This window comes from Urocitellus parryii, chromosome 14, assembly GCF_045843805.1.
Source record: "Urocitellus parryii isolate mUroPar1 chromosome 14, mUroPar1.hap1, whole genome shotgun sequence".
Classification (NCBI taxonomy): domain Eukaryota; kingdom Metazoa; phylum Chordata; class Mammalia; order Rodentia; family Sciuridae; genus Urocitellus; species Urocitellus parryii.
Window position 1 is genome coordinate 58,779,601 of NC_135544.1, and position 27,951 is coordinate 58,807,551.

Consider the following 27,951-nt stretch of genomic DNA (forward strand, 5'->3'; position numbering starts at 1 on the left):
CCAAGTATGGTTTTCATTTGGCACATTGCTGAGTCTCTCCAGCACCTACCTGATTTCTGAGGGGTCCTAGGGACCAAAGCCAGGGGGTACTTTTGTGGTTTTGAACAGAGCAAGCATCATGAGTCTATTGTATTTGCATAGAAGTAAGTTGGGAATAAAGATAACTCTACAAAGTCAGCAAGTACACCTGGAGTAACCATGTTTTGGAAACACGCTCCGGCAGGGGATGTGCCAGGGTGAATCTCCATTGCTTCTATTTGATCAGATGCAGCCAAGTGGGGGGTGTTGGAATTTCAGGAGTGTTCTTATGGAAGGACATGTGCTTGGCAAATCTGGAAGTGCTGGCAGCATTTTGAGTACTGGGAGGATGGTGAAAGAAGATATGGAGCTGGATATGAAAAATTGGTTGAAGTCAAAGCCAAGCTAGAGAAAGGAGGCTGACAGGAAGGAGAGGGAGGGAGGCACTGATCCAGGAGAATCTCAGTCAAGGATGCCAGGCCTGGGTTCCCTACTGGACATTCCCTACTGGACACCTCTAGTGGGCTCTTAATAGCAAAGCTAGTCCTTGGTGTTCAGACCCAACTCTTCTGTGTTATTTGTTCTCCTCAGCCCTGTTTCTTCCTGTCAGAGCTTTTGCCTCAGTTTGTAAATGTTCATGCTTTGGTTTGAGTCAATTTCGGTCTCACCCTTGGCCAGGAAGCCCTGTGAAAGCAGAGAGTGTACTTGTGTTTAGGAGTACTCTGCTACTCCAGGCCACGGCCAGCACGGTGCCAGGCATGGGCACCCAACTCTGTTCGTGGAATGGAAGATGGAATTATTCAAGACTCTTTCCACAGTGACCTCATCCACAGCCACGGTTTCGACCACCACCTTGAGGATGACCACACTCGACTGTCTGTGCCCACACTAGTTCTCCCCTCCAGAACATGCACCAACGGTTACTCAACATTTCCATGTGAAAGTGTTAAAGCACCTCAATCACACTGAAAGATCTGAAACTGAGCTGGGGAACACATCACTCCCCATCCAGTCTCTCCTCCGGTGTTCCTCATCTTCATCTTAGGGAGGGGGCCCTGTCCACCTGAACCAGGGCTGCCACTCTTCACACCCCCATATTCCTCATTCCTGCACCTCCCATCCATCACCAAAGCCTGTCACTTCCATCTCCTACATTCTCTGGATATTGATTAAATGACATCAGCATCTTCCCACAAGGGATGAAGTAAAGATCGAAACTATTAACATGTTCTAAGAAGCCAATCTTGAGGAACTCTCAGCCTCCAACCTGCCACGTACCTTTCCATTCGAGGACTACCACATGTGGTATTGCCCAGGCCGGTGACTTCGTTTCTCTTGCCTTCTCCTCTTTCCTTCACTTCATGGTCAAAACTGTAAAATGCTGGTTATTCTCACCATCTCTACTCGATCATCATTGTACAATGATTCCTGCCCCCATCTCTCCACTGGAACTGTTCATCAAAGAGTCACCCATGACCCTGCGGCTGAAGGCAATGACCCTATGTCTGCCCTCCCCTGACTTGACCTCTCTGAGCACCTGACATTGCTAAACACTCCTTCCTTAAAGCCCCTCGGCCTTTGGCCCCCCTGACTGTTCTCTCCATTTTTTTGTTTTTTTTTTTTTGGACTCTTCTTTTCCTTCATTTGCTTCCCTTTCTTCCTCAGTCCTCTGGAAATCAATTTCCCCAGGTTTCCCAACTGGAACTCTTGCTCTTGCTCAACTCAGTCTCCATGGCTGATTCTGCCCTCTTGCCTGGCCTCCATCGCATGACAATGCCCAAATCCTTACCTCCAAGTCCCTTCTCCCTCCTAAGCTCTGGGCCCACATTGCTCTGTGGAGGTGCTTCTAACACACTTCAAAGACACCACAAGTGGAGCTGGAGGCTCAAGGCCCTTCCTTTCTCTGCTCCTGTCTCAATGAATGGTGCCAGCTCCCATTCAGCTGCCCAGGCAAGAGCTTGAGTCATCCTTGTCTCCTTCCTTTCTTTCCCTCCCTACATCCAGGTAATCATCAAGTTCTGTTGACTCTGCCTCCCGAGACGCACTCAGATCTGTTGACTTCTCTGTTCCCAGTGACGCTCCCTTAGTTCAGGTCCTCATCAGCTCCCTCCCACACAACAGCCACCACTTCCTAACCCACTTCCCATTTGACAGCTTCTTTCTCTAACCCTTTGTGTTCTGCTGCCAGGGTTTGGGGAGAAAAGTTCCCTGAATGATTTTTCAGAAGACTAGTGGACCAACTTTTAAAAGAGCATTTAGAGCATTTCTTTAGGCCAATAAGAAACAGCTAGGTAAGAAAACAATACTTCTGAGCCCCTGTCTCAGAGACTCACTGGACATATTAGCTTATTAAAGGTTCTGAGAAAGCTCGCTATAAAAGAATCCGTTCAGAATTGTTTAACCAAGTATCTTCTAAGCTTCCTTGAGATAAGACCCTTTCTCCAGAGCAACCTCATTAACATCTTTCAGAACACCATGTGCTATTTTAAAACACTAATGTGATTGTCTTAGTTTGAAAATAAGGAAGATGAATGGATAAATACCCAAAGAAGACAACTTGAACTTCATTCTCTGGGCAATTAGTGATCCTCGGAGATTTTTGAGCAGGGTAATCATCTAATACCCATCCATGCAACCAATATTTCCAATTATTTGAGACCCTGTTGTGCACTAGGTACATCTCATCTACCATCTCCAATCCTACAGCAAGGCTGCAGATGGCCATGGTCCCCAGGGGACAGACTGAAGTGCAGATGGGTTAAGCATTTGGACCCAAGGCCACATACCACTAAGGGCAGGGCAGCTCATGGCTGGAAGTCCAAGTGGCTTTATGGCCACAGATGTTTGTAATAAGCAATGACATTATAAGGTGACCTTTAGCCTGCAGGAGACACTGGAAGCAGGAAAAATCAAAATGCTTGGATATAAACTCCTAGAAGGCAATTCCTTCCTCCTGTTGTTGCTGCTGCCTCTCCTTTGTCCCCAAACTCCTCCAGATGATGCCCCCAGAACTGGTAGCCATTCTTGAGCTTGGGCCTTACTGCCCTTTCTGTAGGCCTCCTGCTCTACCTCCCCTTAGACATCCACCAGGCCATCACACAACTCTAAGAAAATCTCTCTCCCCTTCTTAAAAACTGGGTGCTGTTCCCCAGTGCCTGCCCAACTCCAAATTTCTAACCTGATGTTCTAGGCCTCCATTATCTGCCCTCAATTTCCACCTTGGCCTTGACTTGAGAAGCTTTTCTAAATAAATCCCATGCTTCCATCAAACCAGACTACTCACCATCCAGCAGCCTCCCAGCCTCTATCTGTGTTGCTCCCTTCTTACCCCAGAATCTCTGCTTTAAATCCCACCCATCTTTCAGGGCCCTTCTCACTGCTAACTCCATAAAACCTGACCCAAGCTGAACCAACCAGATGTTCTCTGCTTCTCAGCACGAAAGGTCAGTGAGGTGCTCCTCAAACTTGAAGACCAGGTTAACTTCTGAAAATTAAGCTAGTGAGGCTTCACAGTGGACGGATCAGCTATGTACGAAAATGACACACCTGAAGGAAGATCCATGAAGTGGACAGTTAAGAAGATAGGAAAACGTCCCCCTGGAAGAAGGGGGCCAGGGCTTAAACTCAGGCATATTTATGCTCCCACATCAGAAACCATAAGACAAGTAATCAAGGCCCTAATCAAATCAGTTACAGGAAACAGAGGAGTCAACCGAGCCAGAATCGACAATGGTAACTGGCCAGCACAGTGAGCTAATCAATTACTCTCTGCTCGGGTGTGCGGAGGCAGGTTCATGCCATAACACACAGCAGGCGGGATGGCGATGTGGCCAAGCTGCCACAGCACCAACCAAAGGAGCCGCTCACAGAGTTGAGAGGCTCGGGTTTTCAGGACACAGGAAGGGTTGGCAATGCCATGGCTAAGAGCTCAGGCAGCTGCCCTGGAGCTGGGTGCCTTTCCTCCGAGTTCCCTGCTTCCTTGTTCAAACCACAGATCCTCCAAGCTGCCTTCTGAGAACCCATTTGACTTTCCCTTCCATTATCAAGAAGGAATGTTCTGGGCAGAGGAAAGATGCATCCTCACTGAATCCATCTCTTGGGGCCATTAGAGGATTTAATGAGATGGTGAGTATAGAAAGGCACACCTAACCGCTCCCGTGTAGCCATTGTTCAGTACGTGTAGGTGGTGAAATCAGCCAGAATATTGGAACTCTGCTTTTGATGACAATTTCATATAGACTTAGTTAAGTTGAACTGAATCCTGGTGTCTAGACGCCTTGATGAGGTGAGTACCTGGATCTGTTAACAGATTTTAGGACCCTAAGTAGGAAAAAGCCCATTGAGCTGTTGCTCTGGCAGAAGGGCCTGGTGAGACCCATCTAGCCCAGGGCATCTCTAGCTCATTACCATCCTCTAAATGCCCCACCAGCTCCATCCTCTCAATGTCCAGCAGAATTCTTAGACAGCTTTTTTTGAAAATTTAGTCACTTGCATATGCCTCTAATTCCAATTCCATCGGAGAATATTTGAGGGGGCTTTTCAGTCCTTTGCAGAGCCTCAAATATCATAAATACTTAACGAGTTGAAATGAATTGAACAAAGACCAAACAATCAGGGTTTCAAACCAAGGCTGTAGCATCTGTCCCCCAAGCCCCTAGGGAAGTGGAGCTGCACACCTGGAGAGGAGTTTGGCCACACCAGCTGAGAACATCTCTTCTGATGCCAACTTCCCTCTGCCAGGCAGTACAGGAGAGCCTGCTGGGCTGAAGGAGTGCTGCTCAACTGTCCAGGAAGCAGAGGGCGGAACAGACAAACAGAGCGCACAGGTCTCCAGCTTACCTGGATCTCTGTCTGCACAGTGCATTTGACCAGTTTGAAGTTCTTCCCAGGGTTGAAGCTGTTGCTATAGAAGCAAACCTTGAGGATGCGCACATCTTCCTTCTCCACGTCGACGGGTACCACCACCATGGGCTCTGGGGGGCCCTCAGGCCGGCGTAATGTGCCCACCTTTACTCGGCTCAGGGGCTCGGACACCCCGGACATCCTCTCAGACAGCAGCTAGGACCAGCACATCTCAGTCCTGTGGAGTCAACAGAGAGACAGTACTGAAATGAGTGCCTAGAAGCCCTCATGCCTTAGCCCCCCGGGTGCAGCCACCAAGCAAATGACCTATTCTCCTCTTCCTGAGGATCTCCCCTAAAGGCATCCAGCATTCTTGGATGTTCTTGGGAAGCTGCAGCTGGTGGAAGCAGGATGCATGAACATTCAGGAATAAAATCTGGACTTGGAGCTCCCAAGCACACCAGCCCTCTCCTCTGGAAGCCCCCTCTACCTCCCATTTCTCCCCCTCAACAATGGCTCCTAGGCAAGGGGCCCACACGGAGCAAATGCAGCTGTGAGAGGAGGCGGCCACAGCCTGGTTCCAAGGCACAGTGGAGCAGAAAAGTAAGAAGTGGGACAGGAGGAAATAGCAGGAAGAAACAGGGGCAAGGGGGAGAAAGTGGAGAAGAGACAGAGTTGGAGAATGGACAGCTCTGAGGGACCTGGAACAGAGAAGGCAAGAGAGGGGCCAGGTGGTGAACCTGGCTCTTGAATGATGGCCTGACCGTCCACAGCCTCAGCTGCTAGCCAGAGCTTTCATGATAGGAAGCCTGGATCCCCAGGGACTCACCAAATAGAGCGCACCTCAGCACACGAAGGACAATTCCCACCCTCTCCCCAGTATTATGAAAGGGGATTCTGTAGGGTGCGAGGGGCTGGACTCTAAGATTAATCCAGTGCTCATGATAGCCTAACTTGATGCAGATCAAGCTATAAGAATCCTATGAATCTGTAGTTCACCCCAAATTTCAGAAAACTGGTCCTGTCCTCTGGATCCAATAGGACGTCTAAGGACCTACTTTTTACAGGTCTAAACAGGGTGTGTCCAAAAGAAGTGATGGAAATGCTTTGGATTGATGGTGTCAACTGAAGCTGCATATTGGGGTTACCTGGGAAGCTTTAAAGAACACTAACTCTGGGTCCTGTCTGCAGAAGGGCCACTGAGGTCTGAACACTAGATAATTTTAAATTTCTAGGAGTGTCCTAACATTCACCTGGGGTTAGCTCAGCTCTCATGGTGAAACCTACCCTTTCAGAAAAAGATCTCAAAAGATACTATGATTTGGGGTGGGGGGAAATTTCTGGACCAGAAGTTGGGGGAAACATGATGGAGTTGGCCATATTAAAAAACAAATGTGGGGTCAAACATTTAAAAAGTGGAATGACAGCCTATGATTTTTTAAAAAATTAGACATACTATGCTGGGCACTAGTTAAAAATAGAAAAGATTTAGACAGTCAGCCGCTTTAAGGAACCATTTATTTTAAAAAGCAAATGTGTACTAGGAAGGTTCAAAGAGATATTGTAATGATGAAGGGAAGAGCAGGGCTTGTCCCTCAGCTGAGGGGCAAATGGACAAGGGGACACACCAGGCTCAGAGTTCTCAGGGCAGCCACACATACATGTACATCTTTATGTACGTATCTATACACCGTCCACCCAGCATCATGGAAGTGCCCACTCCATCTTCCCAGAGACATCACTGAACACGTCCAGGTGCCAGTGTCTGCCATGCAGTGGGATGGATCTCAGTTCCCCTTGAACTGCCACAAGGAATCTAGGGGAGGTCGTTTGAGAGGTGACCCCAGGAAATACCACTCGGAGAGTGCAGAATGTGTGGAGGGAAGGCAAGATAGCCACAGAAGAGCTGTCTGGTGAGGGATCCTTGAACAGCTTAATTAATTCTCCTGGGAATCCCAGGAGCCTGACGGAATACACCCCACCCAGACAGTGAGAGACCTGGGACATTTAGACTCTGCTTCGTACAGCCATTGTCCCCAGCATTTCCAGCCAGTTCTATACAGGGGAGAGCAGAGGAATTCCTTAACAAAGATGCAGAGGTGGCGCCTTGGAATTGAGGGAGAACATTGAAACAGTGAGGCCCGAGGAGATACCCCAGGAGATGAGGGAAATGCTGCTGCTGGAGGGTGTGAAGATGAGAGGGTGTCTTGTCCCTAAAGAGCATAGACTCCAAATGGGGATGAGAACAGGTCACCACCTATAACTAGGTAAACACTACACACACAGCTGGCCCTCGCTTCAGGATCTGCTGTGTCTAATCTTTATGAGGAAGATTTGAGACAGGTGTCAGGAGGAGGAAGTTGAGTGGCATATGGTGTCTATCCCCAGGGACTAGACAGCACCTGCAATGCACTGATGTGCTCCTTGACATTCATGTGTGAAACCCTAACCCCCAAGGTGTTGGTGTTGGAAAGGTGGGAGCTCTGGGAGGTGATGACACCATGGAGGTGGACCTCATGGATGGGATCAGAGTCTTTTTTACCAGAGACCCAAGAGAACTCTGTCACCCTCTTTCTGCCACATGTATCAGCAGGAAGAAGGCCCCCATCAGAACCTGGGCATGCTCACACCTGATCTTTGACCTCCAGCCTCCAGTGCTGTGGGGAATAAACGCTTGTTGCTCTAGTCACCCAGTGTTTGGTGCTTTGTATAATGGCCCGAACTAAGACAGAACTCCCAAGACTCTAAAAACGAAAGCCGACAGCCCGGCTTCCCAATGGCCACTGGGAAGCCTGGTCGCCTGTAATGCTGCAATGTCATGCTCCTCAGAACATGCTCTCAGAGCTGGAAAGCAGGGCACTGTACCCATATCTGCTGTACATCCATGCTGATACCGCATGCTCCCAGATAGCCTCCGTGAAGGGAACTGGTGTTTCTGAAGCTCTGGGAGCCCCAAGAGGTGTCACCTCAACTCATCCAGCATTCTTACCAAAGGGGGATGCTCCAGTGAGCACACACAAGACGCTTCAGTGACTTCCTAAAATATCCTGGTAAGAATGTGAGAGAGAATATTTAGGAATAAAATGTCTGTAGAATTCAGAGATCTCACTGGTAGGACCTGGGGAAACTCCATCTTCAGTGTTATATGTATCGACTGGCAGGTGGAGCGTGGAAGCAGAGTGGTGTGGGACAGTTAGAAGTCCATGCCTGGGATAGGGACAGGGCAAAGTCTGAGGGGACAGTATTAGACCTGCAGGTGCTTCTGTGCCTAAGCTGCTACAGCTGATGGTACAGAAGCAGAGAGTGCTTTTAAACTCAAGAGAAAACAGGACACAAGAAGGTGGAGCAACAGGAACTCCCCTTTACTGCTGGTGGGAATGCAGCATGATGCTACCATTTTGAAAAACAGCCTCACAGTTTCCTACACAACTAGACATGCTCTTATGATAAGATCTAGCAATCACACCACTTGGTATTTACACAAAGGGACTGAAAACACATGTCCAGACAAAAATGTACACAGGGATAATTGTAAAAGCATTACTCATTACTGCCAAAAGGCAGAAGAAACCAAGATGTCCTTCAGTAGGTGAATGAATAAACAAACTGTGGTACATCCATACAATGAGATATAAGAACTAAAAACAAATGAGTTGTGGAGCCACAAAGTACATGGAAGAACCTTAAATATTTATCTTTAAGTAAAAATGTCAATCCGAAAAAGCTACAAAGTAGAATTCCAACTGTATGACATTGCAGAAAAAGTAAAAGTATAAAGACAGTGAAAAGATCAATGGTTTCCAGGATTAGGTGAATAGGTGGAGAATGAAGAATTTTTAGCAGTGAAACTATTCACTATGGTAGTGTAATGGTGGACACAGGTATTTATGCTTCTGTCCAAAAAATAGGAAGTACAGCATCAGGAGTGAGCCCTAGTGTAAACTATGCACTTTGCTTCTTCAAGGGTACCCCAAACTCTCACTAGTAGATACAGATCTGTAATGAACTCCCCAAACTCTCTGAAGTAGAGTACCTGAGAGGAGTCACACAAGAAAGATCCAGGCGACCTGTCCTTGGGGTCTTGGAGAACTCACCCCTCTACACTCCCCATGCTCACTCTGCCTGCGTTTGGGTCCCACCTCACTTTCTGACTGCCTCCAAGACCTAACACAAGTAGCTTAACCTCTCTCTGCCTCATTTTCCCCATCTACACAATGGGGACAGGACTACCTGCTCTATTTTCCTTTTGGAAAGGTTGTGACCATGAAGTGGAAAACATAAATTGATGTTCATTAACAGCATCCAAAAGAGAGTCTCTCTCATCACAGTTATTAGTTGCCTATTTTCCAAAATCTTGCATGTGTTCCTGTTATGGTTTGGATGTGAGGTGTCCCCCCAAAACTCATGTGTGAGACAATCCAAGAAGGTTCAGAGGAGAAATAATTGGGGTTTGAGAAGCTTAACCCAATCAGTAAATTAATCCCCTGAGAGGGATTAACTAAGAGGTAACTGAAGGTGGGTAGGATGTGGCTGGAGGAGGTGGGCATTGGGGGCGTGCCTTTGAGGTTTATATTTTGTATCTGGTGAGTGGAGTCTCTCTCTGCTTCCCGATCCTCATGTGAGCCTCTTCCCTCGGTCACAGTCTCCTGCTGTGTTGTTCTGCCTCACTTCTAGCCCCAAAGAATGGGGCTGGCTGTCCATGGGCTCAGACCTCTAGACACTGTGAGCCCCAAATAAACTTTTCCTCCTCTATAATTTTTCTGGTCAGGTCTTTTAGTCGCAACAGTGAAAAAGCTGACTAAAACAATTCCCATATTCCCTCCTGCCAATAACTCTCTACAAAGAAAAAAAAAGTTCTGATTATCAGCATTTGCCAATTTCCATGGTGTAAATATTCCCTCCATGGCCAATTGCAAGCTTCTAACATTTATCATTGAATGCTGAGTCAGGTAGAGGTAAGCACAATCCTCTAGAAGGCTCCAGCTCCTCTTCCTGACAAGCGAACTTGCTTGTTCCTTTGACTTTTGCCTGAATATTTGAATTTCTCACCAATAGCCCGTCTCTGGTGTTCCATAACTGCAGTCTTCTGACCCTCAATGTGAGACAAAAGCCCCGCCCCTTTCTCCAGACCTCTTTCCTGGCTCTCCCAGCCCTGGCTCCTGCTCCTCCCTTGTCCTGGTCTGCCCCAGATCCACTGAGAGGCGCCTATATGCTGTGGCATTAGCAAAATCCCTGGCCCTGAGCCCTGCTGGGCGCCAACTTGCCTCCCAGCCCTCAGGTCTGCCAAAGTCACAAAGAATAACAAACACAAGGAAATGGGCCCAGATTAAAACAGGAAAGGTCTTGATTGGCTCTAAGAACTTGTTGGCCCTAACCTGCCACGGGTACTCAAGGAGGCTGTTCAACCTCTGAGTCCAAGAAGCTTCAGGAAGAAAATAAGTTATGTTCTTCCTGAATGGCAAGACGTTTACCTGCCTGAAGGAGAGGCGACTGCGGCAGGATGGACAGACCTTAGAGATGTCACAGGTTGTCATGGTACCTGGAGCTCCTGGCCTGGGGAAGATGTTAGGGCTACAGGGGTAAACATCTCAGAAAAAGAGAATTCGTGCCCTTGAAGACATTGTAGGGTAATGCTACGCCTGACTGAACATACACTGTGTGCCAGGGAGTTTACATAAATAATCTCTGATTTTCCAGAAAAATTCTGCAGGTAGGTCATATCTGATCATGCCTGAGAGAAGAAACAGGCCTACAGTCTTGTCCAGATCACTCAGGTGGCAAGTGGCAGACGTTTTGCCTGACTTCAAAGTCCACAGTAAGTAATGTCCTAGTGATGCGTCATGGAGGCCCCGAGGTTTGAATGAATCAGCTGTGTGAACCTTCTCCGTGACGTCACACCTCCCTTCTCATTAATGCTAATTATCAAATGCTGGGAGCGGGTGTCATGTCCTGCTACCGCGGTTATGGGGTCATGTCACAGCTCTGCCGCTAACTGGCTCTGATGCCCAGAAACATAAGGCTCCCCAACAGCGGCTGGTAGGTTGGTAGTGGCCTTGATGTTTTCATGTGTCCAGGCAAAAAGGAAAAAATAAGGACCCTGCAGAAAATTCATCATAAAGCTCAATGTGAAGGACAGTCCTATTCTAACATCATGCTGTCCACCTTTTCCTGGATTTACGATGCTCATTCATTGATGAAAGGAGAACAACAGGTTTTGGTAATTTGGGGCTGGACATATCTGCCACTTACCAGCTGTGCATCTGGACAAGGTGACTGACCCCTCTAGGCCTTGGTTTCCTTTCTTGGGGCAGAAGGCTGAATTCTTCAGAATTTTTCTGGAGAATCAGAGGTTACTTCAGTAAAGTCCCTGGCTCATATGTTTTAAAAAATGCTTATAAATTGGCAGAAGAAAGAACTGGAAGTGTACTACTACAGAGATCCTTTCTTAAAAGAACACCTGGCCTTGTAAGTGAGGGACCGGGTGGTCACCGCAGCCTCTTCAGCTTCCAGAGCTAGGAGGCTGCCTTCACCTCAAGGCCCACCTTCCTCCCTCCCTCCACCCGCCACCCAGGAAGGTCACCCTCCCTCCTGCTGTGCTCACATGCAGGCCACTGCTCTGGCCTGAGCACTCAGACGCATGTTCTGTGGAAGGAAGCTCACAGGAGACAGATGGAGCACCAGTCCCTCGGGTCCAGCTTGAAGTCAGAGTGTCACGAGAGGCACGCTTGATTTCCACTCTGTCTGAGTCACTTCCCTTGCCGTTTCCCCATCAACACGATGGGGAACACAGGCCTTTCCTATTGCGGAGGCCTGCTGGGTGCAGCCACTTAACTCCTTGTGAGTGGCCTTGCAGTGTCAGGGAGCCGTTCCTGTGTCTCTAGGCAAGGTTGGGCCCTGCTGGCTCCACGTGGCGCCCCCTCACTGCCCAAGTCCTTTCAGTCCCCAGTTCCAGCAGGGCGGCATTCTGCTGCCAGCCCCTGAGCCCAGCACTGGGCTAATCCCTTCCCTCCTCTCCAGGCATCCCTCCCCATTACCTGGTGAAGGAAGGAGCCAGAAAGGTGGTGATTACTGCCAGCTATAATTCAGAATAATTCTAAAAGCATTTGTTGAGACTTTACCACGTCTTTGGCTTCCCACCCTGGGGCCCATTATCCACCAGGAGTAGTTCTGCTGCCAGCACAGCCCACCCAGGGCCAGCTGACTCAGGGCTGGCTCTGTGGAGGGCAGGAGGGGAGCAATGAGACATGTCACCCTGTTCTTCCTTGTGAGGGGACCTCTGCTTCCCTGGCCAGTTCAAGGCCTTTGCCCTCAGCTGGCCAGATGCAGCTCTCCTCCTGTTTGATCTCTGGGTTCCACTGCTTTCCAGACCCTTCAAAAATTCGCAATCCCCTTGCTCTTTTTCTGGCAGTTCACGAACGGCTTTTCTCCTTCCTCCTGCATTCTTCCCCTCTTCCCCTGTGCCCTCTCCTCCCTTCTCTCCCTGTCTACCCTCTTGTGTCTCAGGAGTCATGCCGGAGCTTGGGAATATGAGGATAAGCAGAAGAGGGAAGAGGGTCTCTGCCTCACAGGCAGACCCTTCTCATCCAGAACAGAGGGAAAAGACGACACACTCACACACCAGCCACAGTGTCACACGGCACGAGAGGACCACAGGACAGGGCTCAGGACTGGCTTGGAGACCTCAGGAAAACATGACCCAGCAAGATGAGGAAACCAAATGACCCCATGTCAGGCTGAGAAAGAGAATAGGGAGGGGTCTCCGGGAAATAAGGCTAGAAGATGGCAACATGTTAAGAAATTTGAGCTTCATTCTGCCGAAAAGCAGATTTCCGTTTAAAAAATATAAATCTGGCCACAGATGAACACCAGGGTGAGCTGGGAGACAGTAGAAACCATTAGGATAGGGTGGTGCGTGTTAGCCACCGGCAGACCAGAGTGGGGAGGCCTCAATGTGTAGCATTGGCCAATTTCTCTGGTGTAAGTTTCTCTGGCCAATTTTAAGCTACAAGAGGAACCTCACTGAAAGCAGAATGGGAGAGAAATGGGCACCAACCACTCATGAGAGGTGGTTACAGCCCACCATTGCCAAGACAGTGAGAGGACCCAGGCAAGGAGTGCAGATTTCTGGGTCACTGGTCTCCAGCCAGCATCTGACCCTTGATGTCCATTTGTTCCTATAGTGGTGTCATCACCCAGCACTGCAAGACAGTGAAGTACAGGAGACACAGAAGCTCCCCAACTCAAGAGGTGGCCCTTCTGCAAGGAACTTGCTACTGTCCAATCTCCTAGAAGCTGTAATTTTCAAAGCCACACTCTTCGTCGTCTCTAACCCCAAACTAGACTCTCCACTTTGAATCATGCTTTCAGCTTTTGCCACCAAACCCAGGAAAAATCTCATTTCCCTCTTCGAGTGGGATTCAGAGTTGGTGGTCAGGCAGGGAAATTTGGTGCCGTGATGAATCAATACTTTGGCTGGATCTTTGCCTGACTTCTTCCCCATTTGCTTGAAAAGTTAAGGAGAAGGCCAGATGATAAATAGGAAAATTCATAAGTGGTGGAATGGTTTCTTCCAAGACTGCTGATCAAATGTCCATGCTCACCTGAAGAACCGACTCTTCTAAAAGCCCCTCGTGTGCACCTTTTAACTTGGTTTGAAGGAGTTTGTAGTCATCAAATGAGAGGCAACAAGTTAAACACAGGATTGGGAGAAGTTATGACTCATGCCATGGATCAAGAAGGATTCTTGGGGTTGGGGTTGTGGCTTAGTGGTAGAGCGCTTGCCTCTCATGTGGGAGGTACTGGGTTCGATCCTCAGCATCACGTAAAAACAAATCAACAAAATAAGGATGTTTGTCCATCTACAACTAAAAATATATAAACAAACAAACAAACAAATAAATAAAGGATCCCTGAAGTCCTCACAAGCTGGCAGGACACTCCCACTGTAACAAAATGTAACTTAGAAAGTGGAATAAATGAGGACTTCTTAAAGGCAAACAGCAACAAATAGTTCTCCCCAGTTTCTGATGAGGAAGATGTGGTTTGAGCAGCAGTATGGTTTAAAAATACAGGGTTAAAGCTAACTGTAAACTCACTGTTAGTCACTGTGATGTGGCTGCCCAAAACAAAAACATTAATGCAGTGTGGGGTTTCTAGAAAACCCCTAAAAGGAGAATAGTAATTCCCCTGGGCTTTGCACACTTAGACCCAGCTCAGCACTGCCCACTAATGGGCCCAGAGGCTTAAGAGACTGTGTTCTAGGTGTGGAAATTGGATCCTGGGAGCCTAGGGACCTTGGCACAGGATGCAAACCCCTGAGACCAAAGGGAGAAGTGAGTCTGGGGAAGGCAGGATGGATTACAGATTTCCAATGATGGTTGGGCTGCCATGTCAAAAAAAAAAGATGAATCTGATTTCTTCAACCAGGTCAAGGTTTAAAATAAAATGCAACACACAGAGGAAAGAAGGGAGGAAGATCTTTATATAGGTATGCTGTTGTCCCTTAATATCTGCAGAGAATTGATTCCAGGACCCTTGCAGATATCAAAATCTAAGGATGCTCAAGTCCCTTATATAAAATGGCACAGTACTAGCATCTAATCTAAACACATCCTCTGGATGACTTATACCTAATATAATGTAAATGCTATGTCAATAGTCGTTTTACCCTTTTATTTGAGGAATAATGACAAGTTAAAAATACTCTGTACATATTCAGTACAGGTGAAGTTTTTTTTTTTCAAACATTTTCAATACTCATTTGGTTGGACCCATGGATGCAGAACCCTCAGATACGGAAGGCCAACTGAATCACAGTTGCCCATTAATGTGTTTGTATCCTTGCTAATTTGCCAATGTCTCCCAAGGAAGATGTCCCTCCCAGTTTGAGGATAAGAAAAATCCCAACAAAGCCAGCCAGCCTAGGGCCTCCTTTCTTCAGTGGCAGAGCCTGGACCAGAACTCAGATTTCCCATCTTACCCCACAATCCTACAGGATCTAAGTCTTCAGCTTGCCTGCGCTTCTGTCTCTGTGCCCAAGAGGAGCTTGCTTATTTTTTTTTTCTAAGAGGAACCTGCTTTCCAGAATTCTGATAGAACCCAAACTTCTCTCTGTGAGCTCATCAGCATCTAGCCATGTGGCCCTGGAAGAAATGTGGGCTTTCAACACTATGAATAGGTGTGGCAATGTCGGAGGCATGGAGCTTTCTTAAGGCATCTCATAGGATACATTTAAGAAACAACCCAAAACAATTGGTGGTTAAAAGAAGACTCAGTACATTTTTTTTTTTTAAATCCAAAAGCACAAACACGGGTCTAACAGCACAGGTGTTGTCCTGTGCATCCATCACCACCGTAGAAGCAACACAAACATCCCTTGAACAAGCATCTCCACCTGCCAGCCTCCAATCTGCCACTCATTGCAAATGCAGTCTACACCAAAAGCTTGCTTCATGTAAACAAACACGGAAAACATCCAACTTGACAATGCCCCCATCTGTACACTGCAGCAGTCAGCCTTCATTTTAACAAGAGCTGGATAAAACACCAATTTAGATGCCCCATCAAGCGAACAGGATGCCACCTGTGTGTGAAAGACTTGGGAAGATTAAAAATACATGGGAAACCCCTCAGGGGTTAAAACTGCAAATGAAAAAATACTTTAAGGAATCACTAGAAACTCCTCAAACAAGCCAAGAGACCTAAAGACAAATAATATTTAAAAAAACACCTACATTTATGGCTTATGATGAAACTGGTACAGTTGCCAATGAACCCAGCACTGGCTTCCTGAAGAACAACTTAGTTAAATGTAAAATAACTTACATGTCGACCTGGTCCTCCACCTGTGGGAAACATACCCCACAGCGGGTTGGGTCATTTGCATGAAGATGTTCACACCTGTACCACTGATCAGAGTGAAATCATGAGAACCCAGACAAAGTGCTCAGGGAAATTCTCAGGGGAAAAGCTAAGCAATACCAATCATGATATACTATGAAAAGAATATGGGGAATAGTTGCACATGAAAAGATTTATATAAAAATATAAAGTGACAGAGAATGGGATTTACATACTTATTATAACTACATAAAACACATCTATATTTAAAGTTACATACAATTAAAAGATCTTAGTTCTCTTACTGTTATACTGGTTAAATATATTTAAAAATATGTACAGTCTGTCCCCAAGGATAAAGCTGTCCCCCTTTCCTGTGCATCTGCCTCTAGAGCCTTTTCTTGTGGTCTGATTTCCTGTGCTCTCCATGCAGCCCATGGAGACAGTGGCCAATGTTCTTGCCACAAAGCTAGACTGGAGAGCCCATATGGCACCTACAATGGAAATTTCTGGATCCTATCAAAAAATCAGGTTTGGGGTAAACAACACAGAGAGACATCTCAGTGACATTTGACAGGAGAGACTGAGACCACAGGAGTGGTCCCTAATTCTAAACAGTCCGTCAGGAGCCCAGAGTGTCTTGCAAGGGCTCAAGATTCCTTCCTACACTGTGACTGTGGGTCGCTCTCCAGCCCTCATACCCTAGCCCCTCCTGGGCCTTTCTCTCACCCCTCCCTGCTGTCAAAGCCTCATTTCTGAGAAATAATACAGAGCGCTTCCCTCGCCCTGCACCAGCCTAGCACTTCACCTGCACCATGAGTCCATTCTGTCCTAATAACAGCTCAAAAGGGAGATACTGGTATCCCCTGTCTCATCCATGGGGCAACTGAGGCTGAGCAGGTAACTCCCAAGGTCACACAGCAAGTGGAGAGCAGAAATGGGACTCCAATGGAGTTGGATAGGGCTCCAGACAAGGGCACTTTGCTGCACCGCCCTGCAGTGATGAAGGGCCTGGCAGTAAGCCAGAGTCCAGGCCTGTCCACCCAGGAGGCCTCACCCCACAGCACACGCAGAGAAGTGTCCTGGGGGCCCTGGATTCTAAACTTTCCAGGTTAGAAACATAACCTAGAGAAGCACTGTGCACCCCTTCCTCCAACCACACATTCAGTGTGTCACCGGGAGAGGTAAGGCTCAGACCTCCCAGGTCTGAGCTCCACACTGGAGGGCAGACCTGTGTGGATGGGGCTCAGCCTTCTCTATTTGTGATTTTAAAAAACATTTTTTTGACAGCCTTCCTATGTTGCCCAGGCTGACCTTAAACCCCTAGATTCAAGCAATTCTTTCTGCCTCCCACGTAGTGGGACTATTGCCATGTGCCATCAAGCCTGGTTTTGATTTTTAATAGTTTTTAATTAAATTAAAAAAAAATTTGTGGTAGTGGAGATTGAAATCAAGGGTGCTCTACCACTGAACTACATCCCCCAGCCCTTTTTATTTTATATTTGGAGATAGGGAGATAGGGTCTCACTAAGTTGCTCCTGCCTCAGTCCCCCAAGTAGCTGGGATTACAGGTGTGCACCACCATGCCCAGCTTTATATTTTAAAAAAATTTAGTTGAAATTGTATGTCCAATTGTACGTACAATGTGTGATATTTTGATATACATATACATAGTGAACTGAAAATTGCGATACAGGTTGTTAACATATTCATCTCTCCATATAGTTACTGTGTGTGTGTGTGTGTGTGTGTATGTGTGTAGTCAGAACATGTCAGATCCATTCTCAGCAAATATCCAGTACATAATTCAGTGTGATTAATCACAGTACATTAGACCTCTAGTGCTTACTAATTCCGTGTCCTAGAAGTTCTGTCTCCTTTGACAACCATCTCCCCATTTTCCAGGGGGTGATGCTAACGCCCTGCCCAGTGAGAGTGAGGAGCTACTGCTCTGGTCCTTGCCTCACTGGTGAGAACTGAGTTTGAGAGATTAAGTGGTGCAGTCTCTCAGCTGGAACTGGGGTCTCCCAGTTCCCAGGTGGCAGACCCCCCACTGTGCATCCCTTCCCCCGAAACCACACGTTCTGTGTGCCAGGGTGGTGTCCGCACCAAGCTTGGTGTTGCAACAGATCTTAATGGGTTACAATTGGTAAATGCCTGTGTGTCTCTGGGCCTCTGATTGCAGAGTACAGTGCTGGTTTCTATTTTAGTTTCTTCTGGTTACACAAGCCCTTTATTGGGAAATGGGCAGAAAGAGAAAAAAAAAACAGTTTCTATTGTTCACAGCTTAGAAAATTTGGGGGAACTTTGGTCTTCTGAAACTCCAGCTGTGAAAGTTCCAAGTGGAGAGTCTGGGTACAGACCCAAGAAACCCCCCAGTACAAAGCTCTTCTCCAGCAACTTCCCCACCACTGCTCAAGCTGAGTAGTAGTTTTCCTCCCTGATTAGAGAGTGAAATAAAAGAGAAAATCTCGTTGACACTCTCCTGAACGCGAACAGTAGAAAGACAACTCTTGGGGTTTTAAGAGTTATAGAAGAAAATGATCACATGGACCCAGAGCCAGGCATAAAAGTTTAGACCTGGAGAGGGCTGGGAAGGAAAGAACCAACCCTTAGACTTGCCTGTGGACCACAATTTGAGTAGCAAGACCCTGAGAATGGGAGTTTGTGGACAGATACCTTATCATTCCAAAAAAAAAAAAAATAGAAGCAACATCATGTTTTTGCCATAGTACCATCTCACCTGGGTACACAGCCTCATTCATAATTAGGTAATTAATAAGCAGACGGTTCAATTAAAGTAATTCATATTCAATTAAAAGAATATGCAAACTCCAAATGTTATATGCACAGTCACTATATAAATGTACTCCCACGGTGTTATGGTCTAAATATCAAGCGTCCCCCCAAAGACTTGTGAGTTGGGGGCTTGGAACCCCGTGCAGTAATGTTCAGAGGTGGGATATTTTTGGAAGTCACTGGAACATGACCTCATTAATGAATTAATCCATTGATAGCTGGATGGATCCCAGGAGGTGGAGGAAGCTGTGGCATGTAGAACCTGGTGGAGGGAGTGGGTCCTTGGGGACATGTCCTTGGGGACTACACCTCGTCCCTGGGTCTTACCCCTTCTCTTCTATCTCTGCCTGCTTCCCAGCTGCCCTGAGCTGAGCAGCTTTCCTGTGCTGCAGCCTTCCACCATCAGGTTCTAGTTCACCTCAGGCCCAGAGCCATGGAGCCAGCAACCATGGACTGAAACCTCCGAAACTGCGAGCCAAATCAATTCTTCCTCCTTTAAGTTGTTTTTCTCGAGTTCTTGTCACAGCGACAAAAAGCTGACAACATGCATATTTACAACTGAGTTTTATAGTAAGAGGAAATAGAGAAATTAAAGCAGTTGTAGTAGAGAGGAAATTAAGTTTTTCCCATCAACGCTGGCTTGGCTTCCATGGTGAAGGGTCACTTTAGCTCTCTTTTAGATAAGTTTGACCCAAGTCCGAAAATAATGAGGGTCCTAGTTCCTACTTCCAGCCCCCAAGCAGTTGCATTTGCTCTGCAGCCAAGCTGGGGACAGAGTGGTCAGAATCATGGGTTTTATCTGCCAAAGTCATGGATTCAGCTCACATCAGATATAAGCTGGCGTTTGGTGTAACGGTCCCCGGCCTTTCCTCCCTCAGCTCTCGTTCATTGAGGTTTCTGAAGAACACAGGAAGTCAGAAAAAAGAACAGCAGCCCACTTCACAGCTCACCACAGTCTGAAGGCCAGAGGGAGAGAACGGAGCCCAGAGGCTCAGGGGATTGCATGTGGGTCGCCTTCCGGGGCAGACGAGGTTGGCGGAGCAAGCAGAGGAGAGTGGGGGGTTGGGCGGAGTATGTCCACATCCAGGTGCTCGAGAACCACCAAAGGGAGTAAGCTCTCTTTCTGCTGACTGGGAATTTTCTAGTATGTGCCCCCCCCCACACACAGTCATGAAAATGATAAGAGTTTACATTCTTTGGAATCACATCCAACTGACATTCCAGAAAGACACTCAGATAACTTGGGTAAGGCATTGCATTTGTCCATCTGCTGGAACTCAGTTTTTCTCATCTCAGAATCGAGGAGATTAGGCAAGAGAAAAAAGACTTGAGGGAGCAGTTAGGAAAGGAAAGATATACGGTACTGGGATATAGACAAGGGGGGAAATCACGAAGATTGCGAGCTCCCCCAGAGTGGGAACTGGAGCTTCAAGGGGTTCCAGGTCATTTGTGTTACTTCCTTTGTTGACAGATGAGACTGAAGCTGAGATGCTACGTGACTTCCAAAGGCTCAAAGCTGAGGCCTTAGGGAACAGAGTCGGGGTCCTCTGCTGCCATAGGACCAAGGACCTCTGAGCTTGTCAGGAGGCCCACCTTCTCATGTCTGCCCCTGGTGGCTGCTGGGGACCATGTGAGCCCTCGGGGCTGACTGTACAGATGACCCTAGGTACAGAGTTAAACAGAAGAGGGCTGTTTTCCAGAAGCTTCTCTACCACATCCAGCATCTCTCTGCCCTGCCCTGCCCTTCATGGATTGTCCCCTTGGGAAAGGCTTCTCCTGGCCTGAGCCAATGTGCTCCCTGCCCAGACCCTGAGTCTTCGTCTAATGGCGGCCTCAGTACAAATGCTCTCCCTCTCACACATTGCATGTGGTAGCTTCCCTCCTCCCTCCCAACTCTGGAGATGATGCTGGCCCCTTTATAGGGAGGAGACACTGGCTCAGAAAGGGCTAAGACCTACACTCAACTGGAGCCAGAAACTGAGCAAGAAGAAGCCTCTCGGGCGCTGCTTAGGGAGGGACTCTCGATAGGGCAAGTTCCACGTTCTGGGCATGGAGGGAACTCATCAGTCAGCTCCTCTGAGACAAATCCTGGTGCCTCCCCAAATCTCAGTGTGCTTGTCCACTGAGGTTGGGCATGTGAAACTCTGTCCTAGAATTGTTGTGATGATTAGCAATACTCATGTATATAAAGCACTTATTTGTAAACTACACGTCTCCAATGCCAGCTATTGGTCAGGATCACAGATCCTCCAAGTTCCTCAGGTTCCTTCAAGAATCTGCATGAATGCTTTGGACGGAGGGATCCATCCTGTTGAGAACAGCCCATCTATTCCACTGCTGGACCATTTTCAGGGCCAGAGAGGTCTTCACGACAACGTGTTGAAGGAATTTTCCACAACTTCCAGCACAGGCTGCCTTGGAGTGCCAGGTCTGGGTCTGGCCCTCCCTGCTCTGGCTTTGCAAGGCCAGTATCTGGTTCTAAACACAAAACCATAGAAAACACAAGGATTTGGGGTTCACAGATCTTTCTGTACCAGGACCATCTGCTTTTCATATGCATTTTAGCCCCAACCTCAAGATACCTGTAGGCATCAATTTTGATGAGATCTGGTGACATCAGTGACGGCAGCTAGAAGCTTTGAAAGGCCACTCCCAGGAGGGACCAGGAAGACAGCCACGCCTGGTGGCCCTGTCCACATTTGCCCAGCCTGAACCTGTCCTTTATTGTCCTCTTCTCTTGGCCTAGATCTTGGGATCTCGGGATTTGGGAGCTCATTGAGCCTTGAAGGTCGCGTGGCGTGCCCTGACCCTTATCCATGGTCTTGCAGCCCACATGTGTGGCTCCTGTCCGGTGCTCCGTCCACTCTGAACTCTGGTCCCTGCTCATCCTCCAGCTGAGGTGGCAACCACATCCACTTGGTGCCCACAGCACCGGCTGAGCAGACTAACCTCCCACTCTGTGTTCTATTCTCGGCTGTCAACATCGCCATCGGTTGTCAAGTGTCTAATTGCCTGGCTGTGTGCCAGGTGAGGGGAAGGAGGATCCAGAGCACAGGCTTCCCTGCTCACTACCACAGCCCACTGCCCTTCTGGGAAAAAACAGGTCATGTGGGCAAATGCTGCACCAGATGTCCATGTGAATAGGCACGTCTTACCTACAGTGGGCGTCCCCAGTTCATTGCTGGGGAGAAAGGGGCTGCTGCAGGGCAGAGGAAGAGCAATGCCCCAGGGGCAGGAGTTCTGCTTCTCAGCCCATGGGGCCTAGCAGCTTGTGACCTTCAAGCACAGCTTCCTCTGTCCAGCCCTCTGTGTGGTTCAGCAGTGATGATTTACCCACGTAGACTAGCCCAGACCAAAGGGTCTCAGAGAGCATCTGGTCTGCTGGTTTCCAGAGTTCAGATGCTTCTTCGATAAAATCATCAGAAACACATAACTACCCTAGACCTACCGGTCAGAATGAATGGGTGGGAAAAGGAGCCTCATTTCAGCAGAAGCAGCTGGTTCAGGGTTCAGCTGCGACTGGATAGAGGTCTCATCCAAGGCTGCATCCGGGCTCTAAGACCTTGGGTTCTAAGAATTCCCTGTGTGTCCAGGCCAGGTTTGGAGTTAGGGCAGCCTCTCTAGTCTGGCAGGGTCTGCCCTACAGCCCCTACCTTCCTATTGCCCCCATCTTCCTAGTGCCTCAGGGAGCTGCAATACGGCTGGCGGGAGGCATTTCTGAGCCTCTATATCGCAGTGTCCATGCACTCCCACAACTGAGGACCCCATGCCTGCTCCCTCTAGTGCCTTCCAACCTCGTGGAATGCTGGGAAAGCCTTGAGTTCCAGGTACCTGGTTTAATTAACCATGAGACTTTGAACAGAGTGGTTCAAATCTCTCCTAGGCTCAGGTCTCTTTGAAGAGGAAGTCAGGCTGGACTCTCAGGTCACTTCTGGCTCAATATCCACCTACCCTAGGGGACATCCCCTGTTCCCCAGAGCCCGAATCATCCACTCCAGCCAATCCTAAACCTACTCACCCTGCTGTACCTGTTCCTTCCCATGGAAACCACAATAAATGCTCCTTCAGCCTCCTGACCCACACAGGGTCCCTACATGACCCGTGTGGCTCCTATTACTAGGGATCTGTGAGTGACTTCCTCCTTCATGACATTGTGTCTGCATTTGTGAGTCTTGTAGCATCTGATTGAAACTAATCCTAGATACTCTGGGCTTATACACAGTCTTCTTTGGGGTTCCAAATACCTTCCAATTTACCTCTTGTGTGCTCTGCAAAATTTTCAGAGTTTATGCATGCATGAAAAAAGTTTCGAACCCACCCCCAGCAGCCTGCAGGCTAACAACAAAGCCCTCTCTAGCCCCTGCTGCCCTTCAGCCCGGGCCTTCACTGCCCTCCTTCCCAGCCTTTCTCCCTCCAGCACAAACCTGCCTTCTCTTAGCTGGTGGGTGGACATCTGTCCTCTCCAATCCCTTTCAATGTGATATTTCTTCAGATCTTTAAAAGCTGTAGCCTTGAGCTCTCTGGAGGTTTTTCCTGTCCCACGTCACACTCCCTGTTCCCTCAGGTGCTCAGAAGTGAGGTGGCATGATTTTCACTATTCTATAGCTCTAGAAGATTTCATCCTAAGGCCCATCTCTCCTGCTTCTAATCTAAAGAATTAAAGACACCTGTTTATCAAGCACCTTTTATGTGTCAGGCATGGTACTAAGCAATGCCTATATGCTTTCTTGTGAATTCCACATAAAAGCAGAACTTACAAGCCTCCTCAGGACAGAGCTGTGACAGTCCTTCCCAGGCTGTAGGCCACTCCTGGACCAGAACATGGTGCAGAAAAGGTGCTCAGAAACGTGATGCATTGAGTTAAAAAAAATGTGCTATTCTTTAAAACTGATACTGTTGATATCCCCATATTACAGATGGAGAAATGGACTCTCAGAGAAACTAAATAACTAGTGTAAGGTCTCAGGCCACAGGGCTCAGAAATGGTGGAACTGAGATACGCTCCCAAATTCACTTGAATTTAGAACTCTTTCTTTCTTTCTTTCTTTCTTTCTTTCTTTCTTTCTTTCTTTCTCTTTCTTTCCTTCTTTCTTTCTTTCTTTCTTTTAGTTATACATCACAGTAGAGTCTACTTTGATATAATTCTATAAGTATGGAATATATCTTATTCTAATTAGGACTATAGTCTTGTGGATATACAAAATGATGAAATCCACTGTGGTGTATTTATATATGTACATAGGAAAGTTATGTCAGATTCATTCCACTGTCTTTCCTTTTCTGGATTCCCTCCTCCCATCCTTCCCTTCATTTCCCTTCATCTAATCCACAGAAGTTCCATCTTCTCCTCCCCACTTTATTATGGATTAGTTTCCAAATATCAGAGAAAACATTCAACCTTTGGTTTTGGGGGATTGACTTATTTCACTTAGCATGATAGTCTCCAGCTCCATCCATTTAACAGCAAATGTCATAACGTCATTCTTCTTTATGGCTGAGTAATGCTCCATAGTGTATATATGCCACATTTTCTTTATCCATTCATCTGTTGAAGGGCACCTCGCTTGGCTCCATAGCTTACCTATTGTGAATTGTGCTCTTATAAACTTTGATGTGGCTGTGTCACTGTAGTATGCTGACTTTAAATCCTTTGGATACCTGCTGAGGAGTGGGATAACTGGGTCAAATGATGGTTCCATTCCTAGTTTTTTGAGGAATCTCCATGCTGCCTTCCAGAGTGGCAGGAGCCACGCTCTTGTCTCGACATTCTCCTCCCACTCTACATGCAAGAGTCAGTCTTGTTTCCACTGATACTGAAATTCACACCTATGACCCTCCTAGGCGGTGGAAATGCCCAGAGTGTGGCCCTTTGCAACTCAGGAAGCCATGGCCACCTCTAGACAGACAGCTCTGCTATGAGCTGTCCACTGAGGTTTCTAAAGGCTCATTTAGAAGTCCAACCACGGTTTTCATCTTTAAAAATAAAACAAAACCACGAGAGGAAATCCACTGCATGAGTCCAAGCTGCCCCCTTCACTCAGAGTTGCATTTGGTAGCAGAGGAGCTGGGCCACCTGACACTCAGGACGAGAAGTGAGACCACAGAGCAAGAGGAGGCTGACCACTCTGGGGGAGGGACAAGGGTTTGAGGCCCCATGTCCAGCGGCCAGGACTACCACCTCCTGTGCTCTCAAGCTGCCTGTGGGGAAAGCCACAGGGCAAGATAGCAGAGAAGGGACAGGGAGTGAGTGGAGTTGGGCACAACTCACCAAAGAAAAAACACATTGAGCACAGGGGCAGGGGACCCTGGGACCCATGCAGAGGTGAGAGGCTCACATGTCCCCACAGGCTGCCAGACCCAGTTGCTGTAGAAGGAGTTAGAAGATGACAAATGACTTGGCTTCAGATGTGTCCACACACAAGTCTATTCCTTTGCTTGTTCATGACCAGAACCTCTCACTCCAGGTTCAGGATAGCATCCCTAATTTCCCTGGGAGCCATTTCAGTCCATAAATACCCTGGGTAAGGCAAACCAGCTTTGTCTGAGACAAACAATAGTCTGGTTTATCTTTCTGTCCCCTGCGGCTCCCTTTTCTAGGACTTTAATACAAAACAGCTGTGCTGATAAAGACAGAGGGAGGCCCAAGGAAAGCCTGTGCGGTCAGGTGTTACGGCCCTGTCTGAGCTCTCGGGAGCCTGAGAACCTGAGCACAGCAGCCCCAGGAGGGGACCTCAGTGGCCCCACTGCAGCAGGAAGAGGCTGGGTTAGCTTTCACATTCTTCCATTTAAGTCCTTAGTACAAAACCCCAAATCTGAAACACTCTAAAATCCAAAACCTTTTGAGGATGGACACAACACCACAAATGGAAAATTCCATGTCCAATCCCATGTGACAGGTCACAGTCAAAATGCAGACTCACTCAAACATTGTCTCAGATTACCTTCGAACCGTGAGTATAAGGTCTACATGGAACATGAATGAATTTCACCTGTGGACTTGGGTCCCATCCTCAGGATCACTCCTTATTTATATCTAAACATTCCAAAATCTGAAATACTTCTGGCATCCAAGCATTTCAGATAAGGGATACTCAATCTGTATATGAATCCTTGTGTCACTTGACATGGGGTCTTTGCAGGTACACATGCCTGGAGCCTCGGAGCCCAGGACACAGCCTGGCCACAGCAGGGTTCCCTACATGCCTCTGAAGGGCCCCTATGGTTATAAGATGGTAGAAGAAGAGCTATAGGGCAGGGAGTGTGGAGGAAGGGGTTTGGGGCAAGACCTTTAAGAAGAGGGAAGAGGAGGTTGGGAAGCTTTGGGACGAGCAAAAACACAAAGAGGAGATGAGGTTCCTTTCTTCTTTTATCCCCATATCACAGTTCTGTTTATTCTGAGAAGCAACCAGCTGCAGCTCCAAAATAGATATGCCGAGAACCGCCTCTAATGACAGAGAACGCTTCTGTAGGAACCAAGCTCGGAACAGCCCTTTCCAAGGGATGGGAGCACAGGAGGGCCAGGGGAGGCGAGGTGCTCCTGAGAGCTCCCCGACTTTCTCCACTCAAGGCAGTCCTGGTCTATCTTTCCAGAGCTCCAGGGAGCAAAGTGACTCCCAGGACCCAGGGAGCCTGGCCAGCTGGTCCCTCACAGGGACGCCTTGGCCACGCGGGACAGGTGATGTCTCCATAGACCTCAATCTCCTTTCCAAGCAACTTTTTCCGAGAGCAGGAGAGAAGATGGTTTGTGAAGCACCTGAGTTAATAGTTTACGTGTGTTGAGTGTGCAAGAAATCACAACAGATGGAGTTCAACAGCAGAGGCTTTTTCAAGAGTACTACTAAGAAGCCAAGACTTGCTGGGGGGGATTGAACTCCAACCACAGAGGAGCAGCTAGGGACTTATAGCCAAGGGCAGGGAGAGGGAACCAGGGTGGACAGTTACTAAGAGGACCTTGGTTAGGCAGCAATGATAGCAGGGTGAACAGGGTTTAGCAGGCCAAGGATGAGGCCTGGTCAAGAAGAGGGCTCCAAGGAGCCTAAGTTTGGCCACGGAGGGCATCCTCATCAGTGGAAGGGAAGTAGAGAGAGCAGTGTGTTTGGGGACATAGCTCTTTCCCTTCCTCACACCACATAAGCATCAGCTCTGATGAGTCCCCAACTGTCATACGGTCACCCTGCAGCTGAGGGAGAGAATGGCCCAAAGCTATGTGGCAGGTGGAAACAAGGGCAGCCTGGGCTTGCCAACCCGGGCCCAGAGCAGGCCCAGCCTGGCCTGAGTCCTCAGCATTCCATTCTGTAGGGGCTGCTTTGTCTCCTGGCTCCCGATGAGGAATCCGAGACCCTGACAGGAGCTTCCCCAGCAACACATTCTGCACTTGCAGGGGCCTGACTTAGGGTGCCTAGAGGGAGAGAGTGTCTTCTTGGGGGCCCACAGCCTGTCTCCCTGGTGAAATGGATACTTGACTGGGTGGACCCAGCTCGGAAGGTCCAGACACTTCCACACCTAGATTGTTCAGCCCCTCCTGGGCCCCAGCGGGTCATGAGGGTCCAGGAGCTATCCTGACATAGCACCTGGGACTTTTCCTTTAATGGTCTAAAAAACCCGCCTCCCTATGTCCCTTAAAGAATCTCTCAGGCTGAGGCTGCCGGGCAACTCCCCAAACCAGAAAGCCACTTGGTTCTGGCTCATGGAATAGATGAGCGTGGACATTTTTTCTAAATGAAACCGTTCAAGTCAATTTGTGTACGTGTGTGTGTGTGTGCATGTGGGCATAAAATTATTAATTGGTAAAAGTCAACATTTAAAATACATCACACAGTCTGCTGCCCTATTTTGGCATTTCTTTTTCTTCTTTTATAACCCAGAGAGCCTCTAAAAATGGAAGTAGTCCAGACCTTTCTGGAACTTTCTGTTCTCAGCACTCTCTACCTCCTCAAATTGAGCTTGTAAATGCCAGGCAAGCAGAGGATGGCCTCCCTCCCTCCTGTTCTCTCCTCTCCGTTCTGTTTCTCAGGCTGCCTGACTGCTTCCCTTTGTACATATCCCACCCCTGTCCCTGCCCATTAGTGCCTGCTTTTGTCACACACAAATGTTAACACCCATGACATACTGGGAGCAGAAGCCTCAGGCCCGGTCCTCTCCCAATCTCTATTCTAAGTTCTCTGTTTCACATGAGACTTCCTGTATTCTCAGGGGACATATAGGTCAGTCCCAGGCAATTTGCATATTGCAAAGACTGACCTGCACAGGACCCCTGCTCAGGAAATATCTGCCTGGGAAAGGGAGGTTAGCTGGTAGGGGAGAACTCAGTGCACTAGACGCCATTGCCAGGCCCAGATGCCTGCTCTGATCCTGGCCTCTGACCCTGTAGGATTTGGGGCAGAGCAGGATCTGGCTGGTGGAAAGACTTCCCAGATTTGATTGGGTGAAGGCTGGCCTACCACCACAAGAACC

The 27,951-nt window shown here is 48.0% G+C and overlaps 1 protein-coding gene across 1 annotated transcript in view; it reads right to left on the minus strand.

Moving 5' to 3' along the window:
- The window catches only part of Ptk2b (protein tyrosine kinase 2 beta), a 108,838-nt gene that overhangs the window by 45,357 nt on the left and 35,530 nt on the right, over positions 1-27,951 (minus strand). The window contains exon 2 of the mRNA XM_077792725.1: positions 4,858-5,098. Within this exon, the coding sequence (XP_077648851.1) occupies positions 4,858-5,061 (204 nt within the window). The 5' untranslated portion in view covers positions 5,062-5,098. The remainder of the gene's footprint in view (positions 1-4,857; positions 5,099-27,951) is intronic.